Source organism: Otolemur garnettii, unplaced genomic scaffold (genome assembly GCF_000181295.1).
Source record: "Otolemur garnettii isolate 467f Iridium unplaced genomic scaffold, OtoGar3 scaffold00013, whole genome shotgun sequence".
Classification (NCBI taxonomy): domain Eukaryota; kingdom Metazoa; phylum Chordata; class Mammalia; order Primates; family Galagidae; genus Otolemur; species Otolemur garnettii.
In genome coordinates this window covers 30560686-30586177 of record NW_003852408.1, presented here as the reverse complement: position 1 = coordinate 30586177, position 25492 = coordinate 30560686, and the positions used below count along the sequence as shown (strand labels likewise).

General features: G+C 43.8%; 1 protein-coding gene across 1 annotated transcript in view; it reads left to right on the top strand.

The window, feature by feature from the left end:
- The window catches only part of AOX1 (aldehyde oxidase 1), a 69231-nt gene extending 51252 nt beyond the window's left edge, over window positions 1-17979 (top strand). Inside the window, exons 24-35 of the mRNA NM_001308454.1 lie at window positions 1046-1132; window positions 1967-2158; window positions 3850-4077; window positions 6866-6961; window positions 9829-9957; window positions 10635-10709; window positions 12161-12213; window positions 13381-13495; window positions 14552-14617; window positions 16229-16417; window positions 16867-17034; window positions 17876-17979. Of these exons, the coding sequence (NP_001295383.1) occupies window positions 1046-1132; window positions 1967-2158; window positions 3850-4077; window positions 6866-6961; window positions 9829-9957; window positions 10635-10709; window positions 12161-12213; window positions 13381-13495; window positions 14552-14617; window positions 16229-16417; window positions 16867-17034; window positions 17876-17926 (1449 nt within the window). The 3' untranslated portion in view covers window positions 17927-17979. The remainder of the gene's footprint in view (window positions 1-1045; window positions 1133-1966; window positions 2159-3849; window positions 4078-6865; window positions 6962-9828; window positions 9958-10634; window positions 10710-12160; window positions 12214-13380; window positions 13496-14551; window positions 14618-16228; window positions 16418-16866; window positions 17035-17875) is intronic.
- The last annotated feature ends 7513 nt before the right edge of the window (window positions 17980-25492 follow it).

The following is a 25492-nucleotide window of genomic DNA, read 5'->3' as shown; positions in this document are numbered from 1 at the left end:
TCAAGGATGGGTAAGCGGGAAGAAGGTTTGCCAGGTGGTGGGAACAGTGACAGCAGAGTCATAGAAGTGGAGTGACAGGGCATGTCTCGTAGAGGCAGGAGTGAAAGGAGAGGGGGATTATAGCAGAGTTTGCTGGGGGGAGGGGTAGTGAAAGACAGGTTTAGGTGGTGCTTAGTTTAGGTGGTACTTGATTGAGAGGGGCCTAGAGTCACAGAATGGGGAGTTGAAACTTGCTCTCACAAAAAAAGTGAGACTGAGTAGCTCCTTGATAAGTCTAGTGCCTTCTCTAAGTATGGGTGCTTTGGGGCAGGGGTAATAGGATGGCCTGGAGATAGGAGAAGATGGAGGCAGGTGGACCGGCGGGGGACAGCTGATGTATTTTCATGAGGGAGTTGGGTCCTCTGATAGGAGGGCAAGGTGGAGTAGGTGGGAGTCCGAGAGCCATTACAGAGTGAAATAAAATAGGATCTGCTTAAAAGCTTGGCAAAATATAATAGACAATACAAACACAAACACGACTTGGAGTGTTCTAGAAGAAACAGACAAGTAGGAAGGAGGAAGTAATCTGGAAGGATGATGATGAGCTTGTTTGCATAAGCATCGGGGAAGAAGTGGCGATAGTACCTTAAAGCAGAAATGCCCCTCACTACCACAGGACTTTGCGGAAAGGACTGGGTTTTAGGGACAGAAGCCATCATCTCAGTGGTGACTAAAGCTAGGAGAAAATAATGTTTTCTGAGAGCAGTATGAGGATAGACGATACTTATGATAGTAATACTTACAATTTACATTTAGAATACTTGCTATGTTTCAGGCACTGCCTATCATTTTCCACGCATTACCATATTTATTTCCGTTTCACAGATAGTGAGAGAAGTTACATTAGCTTGCCTGAAATCACAGCGCTAGTTATACATCCAAGAAATCACAGCCAAATCCAATGTCATGAGGCTTTTCCCCTGTGTGGGGGGTTCACAAGTGACAGAGTCAACTGTACATAGGCTTGGCCCTGGCACAGTAGCAAAGTTCAGCTCTCCTCCCCCAGGTTGGATTCATGAACGATGGCAGAATCTTGGCCCTGGACATGGAGCATTATAACAATGGAGGCGCCAGCCTGGATGAGTCATTACTCGTAAGTGTTTTAAGAAGCAGATTTACATTCCTGAAAGAGTGTTTCATAAAATGATTTAACTCAGAAAATGTTCAGTAGTTAAATAATATTTAATTATAAAAGCATAGCAAGCCTTATTGCAGGCATCGCCACATGTTGCTGGGACCCAGAGCATGAGCCCAGAGGTCTTGGTTGAGTCTGTATCTGTGGGTTATTTCCCTGCCTCCCTCTAAGTATTCAGAGCTCTTTTCCCACATGTTAACATCAGGCCAGGCTTTCTCAGCTTTGGCCCTGTTGACCTCTTGGACTGTGTGACTTCCTTGTGGGGGCCGTCCTGTCCATTGCAGGATGTTCAGTGGCATCTTTGGCTTCTACTCAGCAGATGTCAATGACACCTCCCACCCAAGCCCTTAACAACCAAAACTGTCTTCTCCAGACAACGCCAAATTTCCCCAGGAGGCAGGGGCAAGGTATTGTGTCTATGAAGGACCAGAGCTTTACTCCCAATGCCAAAACATTTTCCCCCATCTTCTCTGTTTTCCAGGATATTTATATTCATTACATTCTACAGACCCAGTGTTTACAGCCTATGAGTATTTCCAAGGCTTTTGTAAATGTTTGAAATCTGAAAAAAATGTATTAACTCTAAAATAGGAAAGAAAAAAAATAAGTATTTCAAAAGAAAAATTATTCAAATACAGATTATTTTACAACAAAAATTTGGTGTGTGGGTGTATTTTAGCATGTTTGCTGTGATGTAAAGAGGTGCTGCCACTTCCCATCTAGATTGGGTCTGAGGTCTCAGGATGGTGAACCAGGCCCAGGACTTATCACATCCACTCTGGATTTCTCTAGGTGATAGAAATGGGACTTCTGAAACTGGACAACGCTTACAAGTTTCCCAACCTGCGCTGTCGGGGTAGGGCATGCAGAACCAACCTTCCATCGAACACAGCTTTTCGTGGATTTGGCTTTCCTCAGGCGGGGCTGATCACTGAATTCTGTATCACAGAAGTTGCAGCCAAATGTGGTTTGTCCCCTGAGAAGGTAATACTAAGTTAGTCTCACACACAAGAGACTGTAGTTTAAGATCCAGAGGGGTAAATGATGTGCCCCAGATAACCCAGCCAACTAGTTAATATAGAGCCAAGGCTCCAAAGTTCAGTGACCTTGTCTTACTCAGGTTCCTTGTCAGAAATCTTGGGAACAGAGGATATAGAGGCATTGAGCGCTGGGTTCTCACCTGTTATTGAGAAGCTTTTGTCCATTGAGGGTGTAACTGCTATCAACAACTCCACCAAGCCCTCATTCCTTGCCTCCCTAACATCTCGGCAAGCTGTCAAAAGTTCCTCATTTTAGTTACTCAAATGGTTTTCTTTCAGCTTTTTAAGTCTCAGCTCCAACTTATTTCATTAACAAGGACCTTTCCCTCCCTGGGGCCTCTTGCACTCCAGATCCGGTGGTGGAGTTTAGATGGGGAGAGATGAAGAGCCCTCTCTCACCTCTGCTCCTCCCCTGGGCCTCCTACTGTGATGTTAGTACAAGGAGGAAGGAGGAGGAGGACCAGGGGAAGCAGGCAGCCTCTTCTCATGTGACTTCTCCCAGGGAGCTTACAGTCCTCTCTTCAGTTCCATGTAGCCACTTCTCAAGTCTGTTATCTGTGGGTCATTTCTGCCAGCCTTTCCAGAAATTGGAGACCCTGGTGAGAGTCAGCTAACTCTCCTGTTGACCTTCAGTGGGTACCTCCCATAGCATTCCCCCTGGTGTCCATGCCTTTTTGCTCATGCCCTGGCCATCCCTGGAAGGCTCCAGTCCCTATTCATCTGCCTTCTTTCCCCCAACATTAGACTTCTATGGCCATAGGCAGGAGCCATCTTTCTTATGCCTCTTGAACTTGTGGGGGGTCCTTGCCCTCCCTTCCTGGCCCTTTTTCTATAGCCTCTCCCCTCATGTTCTGCCACATTTGGTAGCCACAGGGAGAATCATGTGAAGACCTCCCTTTATCCCTGGGGATTTTGGAGGAGAGAATAACCTCTTAAAATCACTGCTTTCCCCAAAACAATACAGCTCACTTATTTCCAGTCTTCCTCTTACATAATGATTGGAGAACCTTTTTGGGGAGGTGGAGAGACTAAGTGTCTGTAATGGCCCCATTAGCTCAGATCAGCTCAGGGAGGGGGCTGCTGGCCACAGCTGCTGAGAGTTTTCTCACCTGAGAATGTAAGGGACTTTGGTTCTTTTGTTCTCAGCTTAAGGTCTTAACTGCCAATTCTGGGAATATAGAAAGAAGAATTCTACTCAGTGCTTCAGATGTCCTGGGATAGAATTCTTTAATTTGCTCTTCATCCTAGATATTGGTTATGTTTAAACAAACTTTCATGCTTAACTGTTTTGGAGGTGAGTGGTCTTATGTTGCAGCATTAGAATAATCCAAGTCATGTGGCTTGGATGATCCTGGACTGTGGTGGGTCCTGTAGGAATATAGGGGAAGAGGTCCCTCCTTTGAATTTGCACAACAACAGTATAGACAGCATTTAAGTAAGTGCTAACATACTGGATGGAGGCTCTAAGTGAAGGGAGAAGGGGGTGCTCTGTGGGGGTAAAGGCTTCCCCAAGGACTAAGTAGGACTCAGTGTGGACCTTGTAGAATGGGCAGAATTTCACCAACAGGACAGTGAATGAACAAAGTTATGTCTCTGGGGCTCCCACACCCCACTTTAATCTCCTTTCCTTCCTAGGTACGAATGATAAACATGTACAAGGAAATTGATCAAACAGCCTACAAGCAAGAGATTAATGCCAAGAACCTGGTCCAGTGCTGGGGAGAATGTCTGGCCATGTCCTCCTACTCTCAGAGGAAAGCAGCTGTGGAAAAATTCAACTCAGAGAATCACTGGAAGAAGAAAGGGTTGGCCATTGTCCCCCTGAAGTATCCTGTTGGCATCTGCTCAGTCGCTGCTGGTCAGGTCAGTTCTCCATACACAAGAGGGAACACTCCAGAGAGTGGTCCAAACAAAACAAAAGATGTTGAGGAACTTTTCCCTAAGTCAGGGTAGCCACATGGATGCAGTGTCCCACTGCTGCACTTGTCAAAGTCATGCTTAATCAAGCCAGCAGTATTCTGGGGGAGAGAAGAACTCCTCCACCCGCATCCCCACAGCTGGTGAAAAACATTCTTGCTGAGAAATTGAAAGACCTGAGATTTACTCTTGGCCTTGGCAACAAGCAGTTGAGTCAATTCACTCTGGGCCCAGATCCAAACTTTCGGTATCTTCAAGGAATGCCGTGCTTAATTCCTACACTGTGAACCCCACTAGGCATGGACAGTACCTACTTAGCCTCTATGTATGCAGTGCCTTCCCACAGGACATGGCACAAAGTAGGAACTCAAATGTCTAAATGGCTGAGACATTTAGGGAATCTGTGCGATTAAAACTGACTTCTTACCAATACCAATAATTGTTGCTTGAAGATTGAAATTTTCCCAACTTAGTCCTCTATTCATCTTGGAGAACCATCTGCTCCAACACTCCAGTTGTGCCGATTTTGTAGATGAAGCCTTGCTGAATTATCTTTTGTGGTTCTAACAATGAGCCATCCGGTGGTGCCACTTAACTAAAGTGAATTTGACATTTTAAATGGCCTAAGGAGACTGCAGCATCGCATAGAACAAATTACTCAGCAGTCTGTGATGGAAATGCTGCCTTAGACATGCAGGCTGAGTGCTGTCGCCAGCAGGGTCACACAATATAGGAAATGTACAATCCGCTATAATTGTAGCTCAGTCACATGCGCCAAGTCCAACTATGAATTACCCCCGCTCTCTGCAGAGCCAAGACGCCAGATACAGAGTCTTTAAGTCTAAGCAGCAGGTGGAAAGGCTGTGCTATTGCAAATTTGCTTATCAAACATTTACTGAGCACTTACCATAGGGGACACACTATGTCGTATTCCGAGAAATGCCCTGTGTGTTTCAGGGGACCCACATTCTAGCAGAATTCAAAGAAGTGCCATAGTGTGGGGCCCAGGAGCGACTGTTGCAGCTGGCATCATCTGGCATCTGATGCACAGCCCCAGGACAGTCAGCTCTGGGCACTGTGTAGAGAAAAGATGCCTCTTATCTGTACTATTTTGAGAATAAATGGTCAGGAGCCCAAGACTGCATTTCTCTGAGTCGTGTGTCAACAGACAGTAAACGTGTTCCGCTGCCTCTTCCCAAGGCCCTGGGCACGAGTGTCATGACTTCTGTGCCTTCCTCAAGATTCTAAGAGTCTCCCTGAGGCTGTGTCTTTCTCCTCAGAGGAAGGGCACCCTGAGGTCTCTGTTTCCTCAGTACATGCTACTTTATACCTGCTGCCCAAGTGAATGGAGCCCATTTTCACTGTCCAAGCTGTCTTGTTTGGAGTGATGGAGGCTTCTGGTTATCATTCGCTGGGGTAATGAACCTCTGGATACCCACAAAGATGCAGTTTTTTTCTAAGTGTGGCCCACGGCCTACAGGTGGCTAGGAAGTTCCTTCCTGTGCGCAGAGAATTGATCTATGAATACAGAGCTTACTTGGGTTTATCTGGTGATTGACATGCAATTCCATCCGCTTTTACTTATGACCAGGATTGCTTACAAGTAATCTAAGTGGGTAATGTTAAGGCTTACTAAAATTTAGGTTCTTTAAATGGAAAAGTGCTTGCCACCAGAATTTTCTGCAGATCCTGCTTTTATAAATCAAATATTATTATGCCACTGTGCCTAGAAACTTATATGTTAAGAAACCTAGCTTACAGAGCTTTAAGTGCCCCATGGCTGACTCAGACCACATCCATGAGGTTGGCACTTCCCAGCTAAAGAACTGCAAAGGTTGCATTGTGTGCCTTCCTGGACCGCACTGGAACCACACAGAACCATTTCTCTAAATTGATGTGCTGTTATTTTGCTCTTAGAATGGAGACTCAAAGTAGAGAAACCATCCTTGTGTTCTGCAGTCCCCTGGGATATCTCCATACTTTAGCACAGGCAGACTTGCAAAAAGTCACATTCTTGTAATCATAAAAATGTGTTTAGCTTTGGGTCTGGATGTTTCTGATTACAGGAGCTTTTCATGCTGTTGGCAGGCTGGTTCCTTCCAGATCCTGGTAGGGAGCTATACAGTTAGATAAGATTACTTCCAAATTCCCTTTCCATCCCAAAGCTCTGTAATTCTGTGCCAAGATAATTTAGGGTGGGCTCAGCTCATTTTGCAGCAACAAAACACATTCACGTCTATCCATCCCATCTCACTTGGATTTTCCTTTCACTCCTCTGCAACACAGCTACAGCTACAGCATTGTGTGCCCACAAGCAGCTATTCTCCCCCTCCCTCAACCTGTCTGTACTTAACTTTGCATTTTAAAATGGAGCGCTCCCCTAAAAAGAAACCTAAAATGTTGCTCCACACTGGGGCATGGAAAGGGGGCCTTTTGGAGGTACCAGTGGGCTCATAATGTCCTAATTAGGAAATAGTAGCTTAAGGAGCACAGTCTGCCACAGACTCAAAACCACCTACGTATGACACGGCCACTCATGGGGTGGCCACAAGGCAGTGCCTACCCAGCATTGCCCTGGCTCTGCTTGGTGCTTTTAGGGCAATAGGAAAAGCCTCTCTGTGTGTTTAGGGCAAGAGCTGGAGGAATGGAAAGGAGGGGTCATTTCCAAGGAAAACAATATATGATAATATCAGTAAAAAAGCTCATGGATAATGTATTCTTCTTTTCTTCTTAGGCTGCTGCTCTGGTTCACATTTACTTAGATGGTTCTGTGCTGGTCACTCATGGTGGCATTGAAATGGGGCAGGGTGTGCACACTAAAATGATCCAGGTAAGAATGCAGATAACTGGATTAAGTTGGGTGGTATGCTTGTAGATATGTTCATGAAAAAAAGAAACTATCAGTGTAGGTTTTCTGTTCCACCATAAAGGATAGGAAGCTTTAGCTTTGACAGCTTAAGCTGTTAAGCTATGTGAATTAGCAGAAACTGGGTAAACAAGCCAATTTTGTAACTGAACCTCCTGAAAGAATGTGTCAAAAGAATCTCTAGTTATTTTATCGCTAAGGAAGCTTGTATTGTTATTGATGCTGTCTTTTAGATATATTAACAATTGTGTTGTCCTTTTTGAATCTTCGTTGGGCAATAAAATGATGTGTGAATTCTGATGTGTTGCATTATTTCTTGCCCTTTTTAGATTAAGGGCTCTGAATGATTGATGACATAAATTCCATTTGGTAGTTCTAGCCAAACTTTACCAGTTTTCTTTTGGCTCACTTATTTTAGTTAATTTTAAGCTACTGTTTATATAATCATAAGAGTAATGTTATGGATTATAAAACATTTGGAAGATGAAGAAAGCTTTTTTTAAAAAAAAGACCCAACACAAATCCACCACTTAGAAGAAGCACCATTTGGGGTCTTTCCATCTTGTCTTTTTTCTTTTTCAAAAAATTGTTAACATGATTTTATATGATTTTATATCCTGGCTTTTTTTCTATCAATGCTTGTATAGAATGAGCACTTCCTCTCGTCTTTCAGAATTCTTTACAATCGCTATTTTAATGGCTACAAGTGGATGTATGTGTGATTTATTTAACCATCCCCCAACTGTTGAATGCTTTAGTGAATATTTTTGTACATTAACCTGTGATCATATCAGGGATCATTTCCTTAAAATAGATTCCCAGAAGTGGAATTACTGGGTCAAGGGTATGATTATTTAAAATTATTTATCACACATCATCTGACTGTTTTTCAGAAAGTCTCCATTCATTATACCCCTAACCAACATGGATTGTTGAAAACATTTAGGTCATTTGATAGGTGAATGAAATAATCTCATTGTTACTTTAATTTTCTTTTTTCTGAGCATAGATATTTGAATGTATGCTTTTTTTCATGTTAATTTGAGAACTATCTGATCATACCTTCCCCCAGTTGGAGAGTGAGATTTCAGTGTTTTCTTTATTGGGCCACCAGAGACCTTTATGTTCTAAGTCTGCACACTCCGTGTAGACTATCCAAGAGCCAAGCATTGTGGAAGGGCTCTGTATGGCTATGTCCTTACAGACGTTGTGGACAAACACTATAAGCCATGTTGCTAATGGGAAAGTGGAGAATTTTTGGTTTTTTTTTAAATTTCAGATTAATATGGGGGTACAAATGATTAAGTTATAATGTTTGCATTTATTAGGTAAGGTCCCTGTTGTAGTTGTGTCCCATACTCAGGAGGTGTGCCATATACCCTTACATTGTGTCCATTAAGTGGGAGCACACTGGTACCCCTTCCTCCTCCCCTCTCTCCTGCCCTCTTCCTCCAACTTGAATTGAATTTAGTTTTTCTCTTATGTGTGCATGTATTCATTTGTCTACTGGCTTCCTATTAGTATTGAATACATTGAATTCATATTAGTATTAAATACTTGCTTTTCCATTCTTGTGATACTTTACCAAGGAAAATGTTCTTCAACTCCTTACAAGTTAATATAAAAGATGTAAAGTCTCCATCTTTTTTAGTGGCTGAATAATATTCCATGGTATACATATTCCACAATTTATTAATCCATTCATGGGTTGACGGGCACTTGGGTTGTTTCCACAACTTGGCAATTGTAAATTGAGCTGCAATAAACAATCTAGTGCAAATGTCCTTATGACAAAATGATTTTTTTTCTTCTGGGTAGATGCCTAGTATTGGGATTGTGGGATTGGGATCAAATGGAAGGTCTATTTTGAGTTCTTTGAGGATTCTCCACACTTCTTTTCAAAGAGGCTGTATTAGTTTACAATCTCACCAATAGTGTAAAAGTATTCCCTTCTTACCCCGTCCATTCCAGAATCTGTAGCTTTGGGCTATTCTCATTGGAGTTAGATGATATCTCAGAGATTGACATTTCTCTGATGATTAGGGATGATGAGCATTTTTTCATTGGTTAGTTGGCCTTTCGCCTGTCTTTTTCAGAGAAGATTCTGTTCATGTCTCTTGCCCAATGATGGGATTGTTTGCTTTTTGTTGTTGTTGTTAATTAATTTGAGTTCTCTATAGATTCTAGTTATCAACCCTTTGTCAGATTCATAACATGAAAATATCTTTTCCCATTCTGAAGGTTGGAAAGTGGAATTTTGGATGAGCTAAAGCTAGCAATATGGTCATGCTCTCCAGGACTAAAAGTAAAGGAAGAATAAAGCAACAGCTAAGTCTTTGGGTTGGCACATGGCCCTGGCACCATCTCCTCCTTTTGTGACCCATGTATTCATGTTGCTGTTTTTCCAAAGCCATTGTCCTTTCCCATGAGAAGTGCTGTATTTCTGGAGCAGCTCTAGGAATATGGATAGGAAATAGACATCACTTATCACTGATAAAATTGTCTTTGTTAGAATTTTGCAGAGTGTGGTAGTAGGAGAGGCCTTGAAGGTGTTGATTTCATGATGTGAAGATGCAAATGAAGCATCAGAAGAGGTCTTCCCGCCTCTTTCGGATGCTATTGCATATGAGAAAGTCAAAGAAAAAGAAAGTGTTAAAGACTTGAAGTCCAGATTAGTTACAGGGCTTTCCTCCAGTTTGTGCCTGGAGGAATCTGTGGTCCTGCTCCCTTGTCTGTGTTGGGCATATATGGGCTTGATTGCTACAGCCTGGGCATGTGCACAGTTCTACAACTGATCACAGTATATGAAAAGAAACTCTCCTAAAATCCAGGTGGTCAGCCGTGAATTAAGAATGCCAATGTCGAATATCCATCTGCGTGGGACAAGCACAGAAACTGTGCCTAACGCAAACTGCTCCGGAGGGTCTGTGGTGGCAGATTTCAACGGGTTGGCAATAAAGGTAATAATCACTGCAGTGGTGTCAACTATCAGTCCCCATCAGGGCCATGAACATGGGTGGAGCTCAGATGTTGAGAGTTAACCGGTGGTCCCTTATTGCTTTCCCCCCGTCTCAGGCCCAGCCACAGGGGCAGTACCCTGCAGCTCTCCTGTGCTGGAAATGCTGCCTCTATTTCTCCTTCACTCCTGACTTCTCACTGGTCAGCAAGTCCTTTCAGCTTTACACAAATATGTCTCTGTGTCTTTCCCCTTTTATATTATGTTAATATCACTGGGAGCCAGATTCCCACCTCTCACCAGGGCCATTGCAAGGCTTCTGTCTATCCACCCCGGGTGCTTTACCTTTCACTCTGGCCTTACCCTTCCAGAGCGAACTTTCTAGCTAAATCTGATCATGCTTTGAAAACAGTGGCCAGTGGTGCCAATAATTTTTCTGTTAAGTCATGACTTCTTAGCATGACTTACGAGGCCAGTTCTCTCTCTCTCTCTCTGTCTCCCTCTGTCTCTGACAGTACACACACACCCACATGTGAAACCTTTCATCACTTTCTTACAGGATCGGTCTCTTATCCATGTTCTCTCTTAGATAAGCCTATGGAATAACACATATCATCTTATTTCAAAATTGGCATTTGCATGAAATTATGTTCATAATTTTAATTAAAAAATAATCCCTAGGATGCTTGTCAAACTCTTCTAAAACGCCTTGAACCCATCATCAGCAAGAATCCTCGAGGAACTTGGAAGGATTGGGTGAGACTCACTGGTTCTCTATGTTTTATGCTAAGAAGAAAATGGGGAAGGGGAAAGTGAGAGAAGTATGTGTAAATTAAATAGCTGCAGAAGGGGGACCTTAAAAGTTACCACCATTGCACAATGATAAGTCAGAGGCCCTCTGGCTCTTGACACGTGTAAAATCCTGGTACCATGTGATGGACGAACTCTTGCATCTGGGAAAATTTTCTAGTAGAGAAAAAGATGGTTCTTCTGCCAGAGCCCTGTCCCCCCCTTTTTAGGCTAGAATTACTTAACATTTCTTCCTATGCAATGGAATCTAAGTGTCCTCTGGATAAGAGCTATAAGTCTGCTGGTTCTCCTTTTTTGGGTTCCACTGTTCCTAAAATAGAAAAGCAATATTAACATCGTTTTATAAAAGTAAAAAATTATGTTAGAACCCCTTAAGAAATAGGAAACCAAGCCATCCAGTCTTAGACACTCAAAGGAATGGAAATCTTTAACTGTTTCCTTTCATCCACTGGCAATCTAGTTAGAAAGGAAGAAACAATGTAAAGTCAACTAACAAACTTTCCAAGTAATAGGGTATAACATACCAGATGATGTGAAGTGAATATCCATAAAATCTGGGCATGTGTAACATGCTGATTATTCTAGAATATCACTTTTAGCAACATTAAAAGCACAGACCTGGGGGAAATAATATTTGGGGAATCCCACTTAGAAATGGTTCTTGCTGCTCTGTAGAGTAAGGACTCATTTCATAACACATATTTGTGGGAGCTCTCAGCCCTTTCTGGACCTATTTGTTTCTGCCCTTCACCCTGTGCTGCCTGAGCCCAAAGGCAGGGTCCGTTTGCTGGGGGACAGCCAGAGAGAGAGGCAGCACAGGGAGTCCGCCCTCCAACATCAGGAAATGCTGCTGTCCAGCCCTCTTTCTTCTGCAATGGCTGCCTAGCTTACCTTCCTTCTTAGGCTTGGGGACTTGGACCTAATCCCCATTTTTCCATCTAGTAGTCCACTGTGTGCACTAAGGAGTCAGGAGAGCTTTTGTTGTAAATGGTGCAATTCAGCAAAATTATTCCCTTCAGCTGATTATTATGGATACCTGATAGTAAAGTTAAACATCTAACCAATTGTTGTGTTCGACAGTGTCTCATGCTAACAGGCAGATTCTTTCCAGTGACTGAGTGAAGAACTGAAGTTGGTAGCTTCAGTCTAGTCTATAGTATAACGTATCCCACTGGCATTTATTGCCATCCTATGCTTGAACAAATGCTGTTGCTACAAGCAGTGAACCACAAATGCCTGTGGAGATGGAGAATGCTGAAAGGAATCAATTAATCTCAGTCCTTCCCAGTTATTACTGCTGATAGCTTTATGTAACATGCAGCAAAATTAAGATCGGCGTTTTGAATGAATCTTTCTTTGACATCCGTGGTGCATCGTTCTCTGCTCTTCCTCCACAGGCGGAGACTGCCTTTGAGGAAAGCATTAGTCTCTCGGCTATTGGCTACTTCAGGTAAATTGTCCTTTCAGTCCCATGCTGTGGAAAATAACAGTGGTGCCTTGAGGAGGAGTTTGAGTTTTGCTTGCCATTTTGGCAAAAATTGACCTTCTGTGTACCTACTATGTAGCCATCGTGATAAATATTGTATTTAATATTAGCTGCTAGTTAATCCAAATGTCCAGAAAGACTTTTGCTAGGAAAAATAGGCACACAAATAAAATTCAACTGAGCTGATGATTCAGATCCTACTGGGTGGTATTATGAGGTTCTCTGGGTTAATACTTTGAATCTACAGCTGTGGTTGACTTTTCGTTGAAAACACAATCTATCTCTTAAGAAACAAAGGAGGGGGGTGCAAAGTAAACCCATAGGGTAGGTACCATTTTACACCTTCAGGATTGGCAAAAAAAAAAGTTGACAATAACCACGTGACATCAAGATGTGAAACAGTAGGAACTCCTTACCTTGGAAAACTTATTAAAGTATTTTACCAGAGAATGAAAGCCACCAGAGAGCAAGGTGATGGGGAATCACTTTGCCTGTTGTCCCAGGCGTCCTGGGCACAGTCTGGTTCCCAGGAACAGGCCCTGGAGGGGTTCTTAATGGCCCACCCCAGGCAGGGGCTGGGGGAGCAGAGGAGCAAGGGTAGAGTCCTGCAAGCTGCTCCTCTTTTACCACTGACATGTAGATGATGTCCTGAAAGAAGAGCTGGGAACAGCCATGGAGCCGGCACTGAGAGACCAGAGTAACAGCAAAGATGAGAGCCAGGGACCTGACCCTGCACACAGAAGGTTGATTTCTGGGCTAGAACAGTAGACAAAGCAGGCAGTGTGCATCTATGAAACAGTGTTTGGTGATGCAGCTTGAATCCCCCAAATCTGATGACCCACCATCGGCCAAAAGTAATAAGACAGTTGATCATGAATTTGGAAGCTCCAAAAGTAAGGAATCATTGATCCCAATCAATGGATTAATTGGATTAAACAGAGCAAGTTAAATAGGAAAGAACTAAATATTTATTCAACAGGCTTATTGATCACGTACTCTGTGCTGGCATATCATAGTACAAGTAGAGTCTTCCGGTTTGCACAACTCACATGGGTTTATTCAATCACCATAGTCTGTGACAAGGGGACTTGATCACTTAACAACGCTCTTTAAGCACCCTGTTTCCTCCAGGGGTTACGAGGCCGACATGAATTGGGAGAAAGGTGAAGGTCATCCCTTCGAATACTTTGTTTATGGCGCTGCCTGTTCTGAGGTTGAAATAGACTGCCTGACAGGGGATCATAAGGTTGGTTCCAATTGGAAAGGTCTTCACGTTGTACTTAAGATACACCTAAATTCCACAGATGTGTCCCTCTCTGGAGAGGTGGGTAGGTGACAACACCATGTATTTGGCCTACGGGTGATTTCTCTGGATGAACAGGAGAAAGTGCTCTGCAGTTGTCTGGGTGGATGGGTGCTCCCAATGGAAAACAACTGGCGGCCCTCTCTTCTTTATTTACCTGGCCCTTTTTAAAAGGAATCAGAAAAGAAACTACTTCAAGAAAGAACCATAATCTAGAAGGGACCTCCATGTAGACTGTTGGCACAACTAGCAAGGCTGACCTCTTTTGAGAAGTGACATTCTTAAAGAATTTCATAGGCATCTGCTACAAGAATTTCATAGGCATCTGCTAATAAGCCCTGAGAGGCAGCCCAGAGAGGCAGTGGCCAGTTTTTGACATCTCTCTGACCATACTCAGTTTGGTCTTGCTTTTTAGTTCATTTAAGAGCATCCTTATACTTTTAAGGAATGCTGTGAAGAGATGCACACACACACACACACACACACACAACTCAGACAGCAAGTCAGAGTGCCAGATTTATTCTCTCCTCTGCTCCAAAACCATTTAAAGACATTTTTGTTGATGTACCCTGAACTCTATGGTTCAGTAAACATCACTCAGCCCGATACACCCTCGATGTTGGGTTGTGTTCTAGCCACAAAGTTTTGCAACAAGGATGATAAGGGCCCTCGACATTATTTTTTGCTGTGTTATATAATGTAGTGAATTCAACCCAATCTGTTGCATCACCTGCTTGAATCAAAATCAAGTAAATATTTTTATCCTATTGTTTCCAAAGGGAGGAGAAAACCAGTGCTTAAGCTGTTTAAGAATATTTGTATAACTTTGAAAGTTGTACATAATAATCTTTGTCACATAATAAGACCTTTGTTGCTGCTTCTCCTGAAATAACATGGCCCAAAGAAAGCCTTTATCCGAAAGCCAGCCTGACAGGAAATGTTTCTCAGCTTTCAGTTATCTTCACTAAAGTAAACATTCTAACTTTTTTTAATGACTAGAACCTCAGAACAGACATTGTCATGGATATTGGCCGCAGTATAAACCCAGCCCTGGACATAGGCCAGGTATGTGTGACCCCTGTGCTGTGCTTTCCTGTTTGTAAAAGCCAGAACTGATGGGGGGTCTGCGGGGGAACATTCCGGGGGAACATTCCGTCAGGCTTAGTCATCAGCTTAGATTTCTGCCCCTGAAGAGTCAAGCTCCTTCTATTCAAGCCAGCTGCAGAACTCAAATTTCTTACAATTTAACAAGGAGAAGGCAGCTCGGCGCCTGTGGCTCAAGCAGCTAAGGCACCAGCCTCGTACATCTGAGCTGGTGGGTTCAAATCCAGCCTGGACCCGCCAAACAACAATGACGGCTACAACCAAAAAATAGCCAGGCGTTGTGGCGGGTGACTGTAGTCCCAGTTATTTGGGAGGCAGAGGCAGGAGAATCACCTAAGCCCAGAAGTTGGAGGTTGCTGTGAGCTGTGATGCCATGGTACTCTACCCAGGGTGACAGCTTGAGGCTCTGTCTCAAAAAATAAAATAAAATATTTTTAAGTAGTTTTTGAAGAAACTTATAGTCTGTGATTGGAAGCGTGAATGAGGCAAGACCAGGCCTAGAAGTGACTGAGGAGCCCCAAACCTCTGAAGTCTGAGTAGATTTAGTGCCAAGGGCTGAGTCTTGGCCCTAATATGGGCTTCAGCTTGAAGGAACTTCAGATTGTGTTGGAATAATAAACCTCAAATAATTTGAGCAATAGCTATAGATAGGAGGCCTGTGGGCTAAATGTTGCCCATAGAAGTTTTTTAATTTAAATTTAAAATAATTAGCAAAACTGGAAAATCACAAATATCTGGCTTCTCTTGAAGATAGACTATTTGACTATTTGCCAGTTGTGGACCTGCACCTCTATAAGGCCTAAGTCAGTTAGCTGTACCTGGAGAGAGTCACACACTCCTCAGTGACACAGAACCCACCTGGAATCTTTATAGACGGCTTACTTGCCCCACATCTGTGGACAGCTCAGCTCACTGCCTCCAACTTAGAGCATAATCTAATGTCTCCTCCAGTCATGAAATTGTCCTCTGAGACTGGGAAGAATCTGGAGGTTGAGTTGAGAAGTCAGTGGAGACTTGGGGGTTGCGGGGGGGGGTGGGGGGAGTGGGTGTGGGCCAAGTTATGGAGGAAACAACGTCCTGGGTGGAAGGCAAGTGAAGGAAATCAGCCAAAGGAAGGATATGAAATTCAACACACCTGTTCACTACCTGGACAAGGCCAGCACTGGTAACAATGGCGAGGGCCTTTGACAATGGTGTGGGAGGAGAGGGCCCGGGGGTGGGGGGTGGGGGAGGTGGGAGGAGGCTCTTCAGAGACAGGACTAGACTTAGTGGGTGGAGGTGACTGGGCTGGGGAGTGGCCTGGAGTTTTTGGAATACTGATGCATCAGAGTCCAGAGACAGGAGGCCAGCCAGCTCTTGACCCAAGTCACTGGACTTTGAATTTCGTGCTGCTTGAGATATTTAGAAATGCTTTTGGTAAACTTTTGCATATGTGCTCCAAGATGGCCTGAAAACACTCCTAAACCATAATTTTAAAATTCAAGTAAAAAGCATTAAGTTTAAATGCTACTTAGCGTTAATTGTAATTTCTCACACATGGATATTCTACTTTTTTTTTTTTTTTTGTCTCAGATTGAAGGTGCATTTATTCAAGGCATGGGCCTTTATACGCTAGAGGAACTGGATTATTCTCCTCATGGCATTCTGTACACTCGTGGTCCAAACCAGTATAAAATTCCTGCCATCTGTGACGTCCCCACAGAATTTCACATTTCTTTGTTGCCTCCGTCTCAAAACTCAAACAACCTGTATTCATCTAAGGTAAACTAACCTCTGTGAATAAATGCACATTTATAACAGGAGGCGGGGCAGCAGGAGGGCTACGGTCATCTCTTGGTTGGGATTTTTACCAGCACAGCAGAAGAAAAATCCTTATTAAAAATTTTAATTATGAAAGAATTTAACAATGTGATAAAAAATGTTGAATATTCCAGACCTTGGAGACTAACATGAATTACTGCTGCCGTCTGGTTATATCTGATTTTTCATATTGCAATAATCATCTTTATGCTTATATGAGATTTTCTCCATTGGGGATTCTTTCCTTGGGCTAGATTTCTAAGAACAGGAATATTGGGTCAAAGGTGAAATTACTTTTTAAACAATTTGCATGGTATATAATGCTTTGTATGCCCATATGCTATATATATCCCATATACATATAGTGAGAGAAAGCGACTCACGATCTGGTTGCTTGTTTTTCCTTCAAGGGTCTAGGGGAGTCTGGAGTGTTCCTGGGCTGCTCCGTGTTTTTCGCTCTCCAGGATGCAGTGAGCGCAGCTCGGCAGGAGAGAGGTCTATCTGGGCCACTGAGGCTCAGTAGTCCACTGACCCCAGAGAAGATTAGGATGGCCTGCGAAGACAGGTTCACAAAAATGGTACATTCTACCTAGTAGGAAAAACAGTTACAAACTTCTGAATTTTTGTCTTCTGTCCTTATAAAATTTCATTAACCCTCTGCTGTTGTCTTATGTGAAAGAAAAGGTGACAGGAATCCAGAAAGCATTTGAGCAAGAGAAGAGCAAAGTGGCCTTGAACTTGAGCCCATGGGTTGTGTTTTTACATCACCCGGCACTGCTTGGCCTGCAGGGGCTCAGTTGTCTACCACTTGACAGAAGAAGGTTCAGTAGGTCCATTAGTTGTATATTCCTCACTTGTTTCATTCCTTTCCGAGGACATCTTAGTCCAGAAGGAAGCACAGAAACTCTGCCCTGAACCTAGGACACGCAGACCAAGAATACAAGCCCCTCCAACAGTCTGCCTCCAGCCTGACCCTGGGCCGGCAACAGCTCCCCTCCCGAGCAGACTTCTCAGGCCTCCCTGGGTGTCAGTGACCAGATGTTTAACCATGGAAGGAAGTCAAGCCACCCACAGTTATTCCCTGACTCTAGAAAGGTGTTCCTTCCATGGAAAGGAAAGCCCCTCCCACACTCCCCTCATGCTGGCTGCTTACGGTTGGTTTCCCCTAAGCCTTCTATGCTGTGGGAAGCATCAACTCTGCCTCCACTTCGTGTTAGGTCCCCTTCCCGTGAGAGCCGCTAGCCCTGCAGCCGCCTGTCCTCTCCTGCATTCCTCCATGTCACCAGTGGTTGTTCCCTGACCTCTCAGGATCCTCGTTGCCCTCTGTGGTTTTTAGTCTACTTCATGTCCTACTGTTTCTCACCCAAGTCACAAACATTTTCCAAGTAATGAACATCCAAATCTGTTCTTTTCTTCTAGATTCCAAGAGATGAACCAGGATCCTATGTTCCCTGGAACGTACCCATATGAATCAAATACAAGCTTCTGGACAAAATGGGGTGACTCTTCCCACATGGCAATCTCTTCAGTGTCAGTGCTCTAAGACGCTCGATTTGAACGACAGATTTTCACAGTTCAGAAATCATTCTGCAGAGTGTTGCTTTTATATGAAGCTGATTTGAAATGTGCTATTTAGGTTTGATAGATGTGCTTAAGCAATTTATAAGTCATTTTAAATGGTATAAATACTCATTGCTTTTTGTGATAGTCTCTATTACTCTGTCCCTTAGATCCATCCAGCTAAATGGAGTAGATGATGACTTGTATGTGACTCAGCCCATATCCACCAACAGAAATTAGACTGTCTAGTGAAAGGCAATTTGCTAAATAATTCTATTATTAGTATAAACTATAAAGTTGTCATTTTTTTGTTTGCCCTTCTCTGCTATCACCCTCTTTCTTTTTTGTCAGAATAAATAAATGGAAAATTGGGCATCATCAAAACTAAAAAAGTTTGTGTTTTGAAGGATACTATCAAGAAATTGAGAAGAAATCTCCAGGAGAAAAGTTTATAAATCATATGTCTGATAAAGGGTCTTGCATCCATGATACACAAAGAATTTTTATAACTCAATAATAAAAGGATAAATAACTCAATTTAAACATGGACAAAGAGATTGCTGGATCATACGGTAGTTTCGTTTTTGCCCTAAATACCCTGACTTGATCATTATTCATTCTATGCATGTAAGAAAATATTACATGTTCTCCACAAATATGTACAAATACTATGAATTAATAATTTTTTAAGTGAACAAAGGAATTAAATAGACATTTCTCCAAAAATGTTATAGAAGTGGCCAATAAGCACATGAAAAGATGCTCAGACTCATTGGTTACTAAGGAAATGCAGATCACAATGAGACTCCATTTCACACACACTGGGACAGTTAGGATCAAAATGATAGGTAGTTAAATATCGGTAAGACTCTTTCATCGTGGAGGCACATGAAATGGTGTAGATACTGTGGAAAACAGTTTGGCAATGCCTCAAAAAGTTAAACCTAGTTAACATAGAAGTTAAATATAGAATTGCCACACTCTTAGGTATATACCCAAGAGATTTGAAAATATGTTCACACAAAACTTGTCCATAAATATTCATAGCATTATTCAGAATTTCTGAAAAGTGGAAAACAACCCCAATTTCCATCAGCTGATAAAATGCAATAAATAAAATATCTATATAAGGACAGTTTATTCAGCCATATGAAGAAATGAAGTACTGTTACGTGTTGTAACCTGAACAAACCTCGAGAACATTATCTAGATGAAAGAGGCCGGACACAAAAGGCCACATACTGTGTGATTCCATCTATACCAAACACCCAGAAGGGGCAAATCCATGAAGCTAGAAAGTAGATTACTGGTGGCCAGGGCTGAGGGGAGAGGGGACTGCTGATAGAGCTGGAATCCCTTTTTGGGATGACGAAAATGTTCTGGAATTGGTGGTGATGTTGTACAACGTGTGAATGTTCTAAAAATAACTGAATTGTGAACTTTGTGTGTGTCAATTATATCTCAATTTTTAAAAAGAAGGCATCTTGAAGAGAAACAGAAAACAGGGCAAAGGTTGAGAAGTTGTAAGAATCATGAGAAACTATCGGGTGAGGTGGCTCACACCTGTAATCCTAGCAGTCTGGGAGGCTGAGGTGGGTGAATTGCTTGAGCTCAGGAGTTGGAGACCAGCCTGAGCAACAGTGAGACCCAGTCGCTACTAAAAATAGATAAAACTAGCTGTGTGTTGTGCTGGGCATCTGTAGTCCCAGCTACATGGGTGGCTGAGGCAAGAGGATTGTTCGAGCCCAAGAGTTTGAGGTTGCTGTGAGCAATGACACCACAACACTCAACCAGAGGGCAACTAAGACTTTGTCTTAAAAAAAAAAAAAAATCATGAGACATCTACCCCAGTGACATTCAGAGACGTGGCAGCCTGAAAGTGAGGCTAAATAAGACATAGTCATGGAAAAACTTAATTTCCATTAATGGTAGAGCAGAGCACCTTCATTAAGCTATAAAGCACTAGAGAGTCAAGGTACAATATTCTCTCCCCGTGTGTATAATAACTTCTCCCTGTAAGTACAATATCTTCTCCTCAGTATGGAGACTGTTGTCCTAGGGCCAGGTTAAGACCGTAATGATTCTTCAATGGCCTCTGACTAATGCCTGAGGTCATTCTTGCTTTGGTTACATGGGTCTCTCCCTTTAAAGCAGCAGTCCCCAACCTTCTTGGTACCAGGGACCAGTTTCAAGGAAGACAATTTTTCCCTGAAAAGGGAGGGGGATGATGGAGGACACAGTTTCTTTTTTTCTTTTTTCTTTTTTTGTGACAGAGTCTCACTGTGTTACCCTCAGTAGAATGCTGTGATGTCACAGCTCACAGCAACCTGAAACTCTTGGGCTTAAGTGATTCTCTTGCCTCAGCCTCCCAAGTAGCTGGGACTATAGGCACCTGCCACAATGCCAGCTATTTTTTTGTTGCAGTTGTCATTGTTTAGCAGGCCCAGGTCAGGTTCAAACCCACAAGCCTCAGTGTATGTGGCTGGTGCCCTAACCACTGAACTGCAGATGCTGAGGCGAGGACCTGGTTTCAAGATGATTCAAGTGCATTCATTATATCTCCACCTAAGGTGATCAGGCATTAGATTGTCTAAGAAGCACACAACCTAGACTCCTTGCACATGCAGTTTACAGTAGGGTTCATGTTCCTGTGAGAATCTAACGCTTCTCCTGATCTGACAGGGTGGAACCCCGATGGTGATGTAAGGTATAGGGAGCAGCTGCAAATACAGATGAAGCTTGGCTCCCTTGCCTGCCACTCACCTCCTGCTATGCAGCCTGCTTACTAACAGGCCACAGACTGGTTGGTACCAGTCCATGGCCCAGGACAGGGGACAGCTTTAAAGAACAGATTAAAGAATAGATTTTCTCATTAATACCACAAATATTTATGGAGCATCTATCTCCTTTGTGCCATGTGTTCCAGGCATTTGGGATATATCAGTAAAAAAAAAAATAGACAAACATCCCTGTCTTTGGAAAGATCCTGTTCTGGCCAAGGGAGACAGAAAAATAAAATAAAAAATGTAGAAAGGGGTTCAGCGCCTGTGGCTCAAATGGCTAAGGCGCCAGTGACATACACCTGAGCTGGCAGGTTCAAATCCAGCCAGGGCCCGCCAAACAACAATGATGGCTGCAAAAAATAGCTGGGCGTTGTGGCGGGCGCCTGTAGTCCCAGCTACTTGGGAGGCGGAGGCAGGAGAATTGCTTAAGCCCAGGAGTTGGAGGTTGCTGTGAGCTGTGATGCCACTGTACTCTACCCAGGGTGACAGCCTGAGGCTCTGTCTCAAAAAAAAGTAGAAAGGGAATTAGAGCATATGATTGATGAGGGATAAGGGGAAGTTGAAGCTGAGCAGGATGCTTATGGTTGATAGAGAGGGGGCAGGAGCAGGTGGCAGCTGGCCTAGGTTGGGGAAGGCCCCACCGAGGAAATGAAGGGGGTGACAGTGGGAGCAGTGCAGGTATCTGGAGGACATGCATTTCAGGAGAGGCACTAGAACACAGTCATGGGGATGGAGTGGGGTGCTGGGCCTAGCCCCTCTCTGGAACAGCAGTGGGGCCATGTGCCTGGAACAGGCTCGGGGAGGGGTAGTGATATGGAGACTTGAGCACATTGTCAGGACTTAGGCTTTTCAGCCAAGCAAATGCAGAGCAGAAGAGTAACATGAACTTACCTTGTGTTGTGAAGGATCACCCTGGGTATTAATATCTCCCTCTGTCTTTCAAGGGTCCCTCCTTTTCACCCCCTTTGCCAACTCCTGCCCCTCCATCCTTCCTCTATGGGAGAAATTCCCAAGGGGGCCATGGGTCCTTCTTTCCCATTGTCTCATGTGTTCCCTGGCCAGTGACCTCCTTACTCCAAGGCAAGGGGAGATGCTCTTGTTCAAGCTTCAACTCTGCAAACCCACTTCTTGCTCTTTGTTGCCTCTTGGACGTCTCAAAGGCCCCTCACATTTAATGTGTCCTAAATAGATGTCCTTGTAAGTGCAGCCAGCTCCAGCTTGCTAACGCCAGAAATGGGTCTGCGCTCTTTGTGTGCACTCCCCTTCAGGCAGGCAATCCTGTCAGCGCCCCCTGGAGACAGGTCCTCAGTCTGCCTCTGCCTCTCTTTATTTCCATGGCTACTCTGTCATTCCAAACCACCCTCCTCTCCCCTGACTATAGCAATAGTCCCCTCTGATTTCTCTGCATTCATTTTGCTTTCCTTCTAAACCATTCTCCTCCTTGAACAGATTTATTTGTAGGTACTTATGGGGACACACATGCACGCATGTGCACACACAATATGATCCTCTGACACGCTTGCCTGAAACCCTTCCATGGCCTCCTGTTCATCTCAACACAGCCTTTGCCCATATCCCCTTCCTGGGGAGTGTGCTGTCTCTTCCACTCCTTTTGTCTGGCTGCTACTCTATAGTTACATTCACAAAAATGAGAAACCTTTTAAAATGCAAGTCATACCAGCAGCAACCAGGTAAGATGGAGTTGGAACATGCAGAGCCCAGGCCAGGCAGAAGAGGAAGGAAGAGTCGGTGACATGAGCAGGTACAGACCCAGCCAGCCACCACTGCTGCTTCAGCTTCTTCTCGGTTCACACCTGGAGCTACAGGCAGAGTGGAGGGTCCCCTGAGATTATCTGATAGGGAAGGGGGAAGTCTGAGCTGGATTCACAAGCAGCTTGGCTTCATATGCAGGTACAAGCTAGCGTCTGTTCTGTGTCCACCAAGAGAAGGTGAGGGAGCGTCTTCCCCAGGGGAGAGCTTGGAGAAGCACACCTAGTTAACCCCTTGGTGTGCAAGACAGAAGTGCCCAAGGCTAGAATACACAGAGTGGCCACAGTTCCTGTGTAATTTAAATCGTTTATTTAATACATGGAACAAAGGGTTTGGCCAACTAGCCAGGGTCCTGGGAGAGGTAAGACGCAAGACTGGGCATAGACCGAGTGAATAGGCATGTGGGGGTGGGCATGAGGTGTGAAGATGTTTATTTTGCAGGTTATCACCAGCAGAAAGCTCCCATCATGAAAGACATGCTGAACAAACAAGTGACTAAATGACATGGCCACATGGCTGTTTGACACCAGTCAGCCTCTGTGGCTAGTCATCCCAGTGCTGACACAAGGGGTGTGAGAAGAGTCAGGGTAGCCAGGAGGAGGCAGTGCATGGGCCTAACAGCTGGGGCCCTGCTCACCACATACCTACTGAATGTCCAGTCTGCCCAACACAGAGCAAGCTAGTCCTCAATGGGGCACCATCTCTCCAGGAGACCAGCTGGCCATTTCACAAAATGACCACACTGAACCATTTCCATCCTGGAAGGAGCAGTGGTCCACTTTAACAGAAATAGATAGCTTTCATGCGGAAAGGTTTACCTGTCCTGCCTGCAGGGCCTTAGCCATCACCACTATGGAAGGGCTTACACGGTGTTAACTCCACCATCCTAAGATCCCAAGTATCATCATGTCAGTCTCATTTACATCAAGGTAAAAAGGTCCACTTTAAAGAGGGGAGTGAGCATATGACCATGTAACCACTGGCCACTTCACATGCTGTACCATTCAGAAGCTGCTGCTCTAACAGTGATGGAAGGACCCAGCGCAGGTCCAGCTGCAATGCCAGCTAGATGCTAGGCTCCCTCCTCCAGGCTGTAGGATACTCAAAATTGAGGACTCTGTATGATGCTGTGTGCCTTGTGAACAATGAACAGCCTTGCAGAAAATAGTTGGGCTTTTATAGCATAGTTAACATCCATTGTGTATAATAAAATTTTTCAGAAAGTCAAAACCCTAATAGAAAATAAATACAAGAATAAATACAAATAGTCTTTAGATGTGTAGCAAGATGGATAGCTTCACAAAAGAAGCGAAATGCCATCTATGAATTGTCATTTTCCGAAGTCTGGAAAACTGGATAGTATGGATAATATTCGGTGCTGGAGAAGGGCATGGGAGGCACCTCTCATGTGTGAATCATGTATTAGGACACACACGTCACAGGAAGACTTGGTCAGATCCAGCATTGTGTGTACCCCTCAACCCCGGAACGCCAGCTCTACGCTGTCCAACATAAATCTTTGCCCAAATGTGCAAAGATCAAGTCTAAGAATTTTTATTGCAATATTATTCATAATAGTGGAACGTTAAACACAATTTAATATAAATCAATAAAAGACAGTTTAATAAATTATGGGAATAATAAAAATAGTAAACATTTACTGAGAGCTTACTATGTGCCAGGCACTGTTCTAAGCATTTTACACGTATTAGCTCGCGCAGCAACCCTGAGGGCGATGCCATTTTGTCTGTTTCACAGGTAAATCCATTGAGGCATAGAGAACCTAAGGCAAACTGTGAAAAACGGTAGAACCTCTGTAAGCTGACCACCTAAAGGACTGTAACAAACTGGTTGCCACACGGAGGAACTGGTCACCACACGGAGGGGGTCAACGTGAGGAACTTCCATTAAGTACATGGGGTGCATGTCTGGTCTGTGGAAAGCAGGTCAACTTAAGGAGATGGTCAGTGTCGGGAGGTGGCCAACTATGGAGGTGCTACTGGACTATGAATAGTTTGGCTTCACTTCTTAGAAACTAATAAAAATGATCCAGGAGTGTACGTATATAGTCATGTGTGCATGGGAAAACTCTGTTTGGATATAGGGAGCTGGGAATAGCTAACTCCGAAGAGGAAACATTGGGAGGAAAGGTTTTCACTTTTTATTTTATACTGTTTTGTGTTATTTAACTTTTTTAAAAAAGGCTTCTTTTTGCAATTTAAAAACAAATTGGTAAAAAATACATTTACCACCAGAACAAACACCTAAATGCGGCACATTTGCATGTTTCAGTTCCGTGTCCCTGACAAGGGTAGATCTTGTTTCAGGCTGTAAAAAGAAAGTTGCTCCTAGTGAGATGCCCTTGGGGCAGGGAGCAGTGGCATGTCAGAGCTACACTGAGATTGACGTTCTGGGGTGTCTGAAGGGAGAAGGATTGTTTCTCTCTTGTTGAGAGCTGGGAACATGGACAGACGCGTGTGATTGGAGGAGCACACTCCAAAAGCAGGTCCCTTGGGCTGCCCTCTACCCAGCTGGGTGCCCTCCTCCAGGGCCAGCAGCAGCAGACTCTTTTCATACAACTCCACAAAATCAGCCGATTATTTTGGCAAAAGGTCTCATTCTAAGGAGTCAGATGAACCTGTTTTCTTTGTAAAGGGAAGAGAAGTTTCCTACATTGTTGGTACTGATTTTGTACAGAGAAAGGAGCCCAGGAGACAATCTTTTATGAATGTTTGCCAAGAAGATACTAGGTTCAGGTGACTGATGTATGAGGGGCTGATTTGTTATATGACTGGAAAAATCTGTATTCACTGGTGTCTGTAGTTATGAGGGGGGCAGGGAAGGAGAGAGAGAAGAGGGGAGGGAAAAAGAGAGGGAGGGAGACAGGCAAAGACTGAGCATCTCTGCCATGCATTTAAAACAG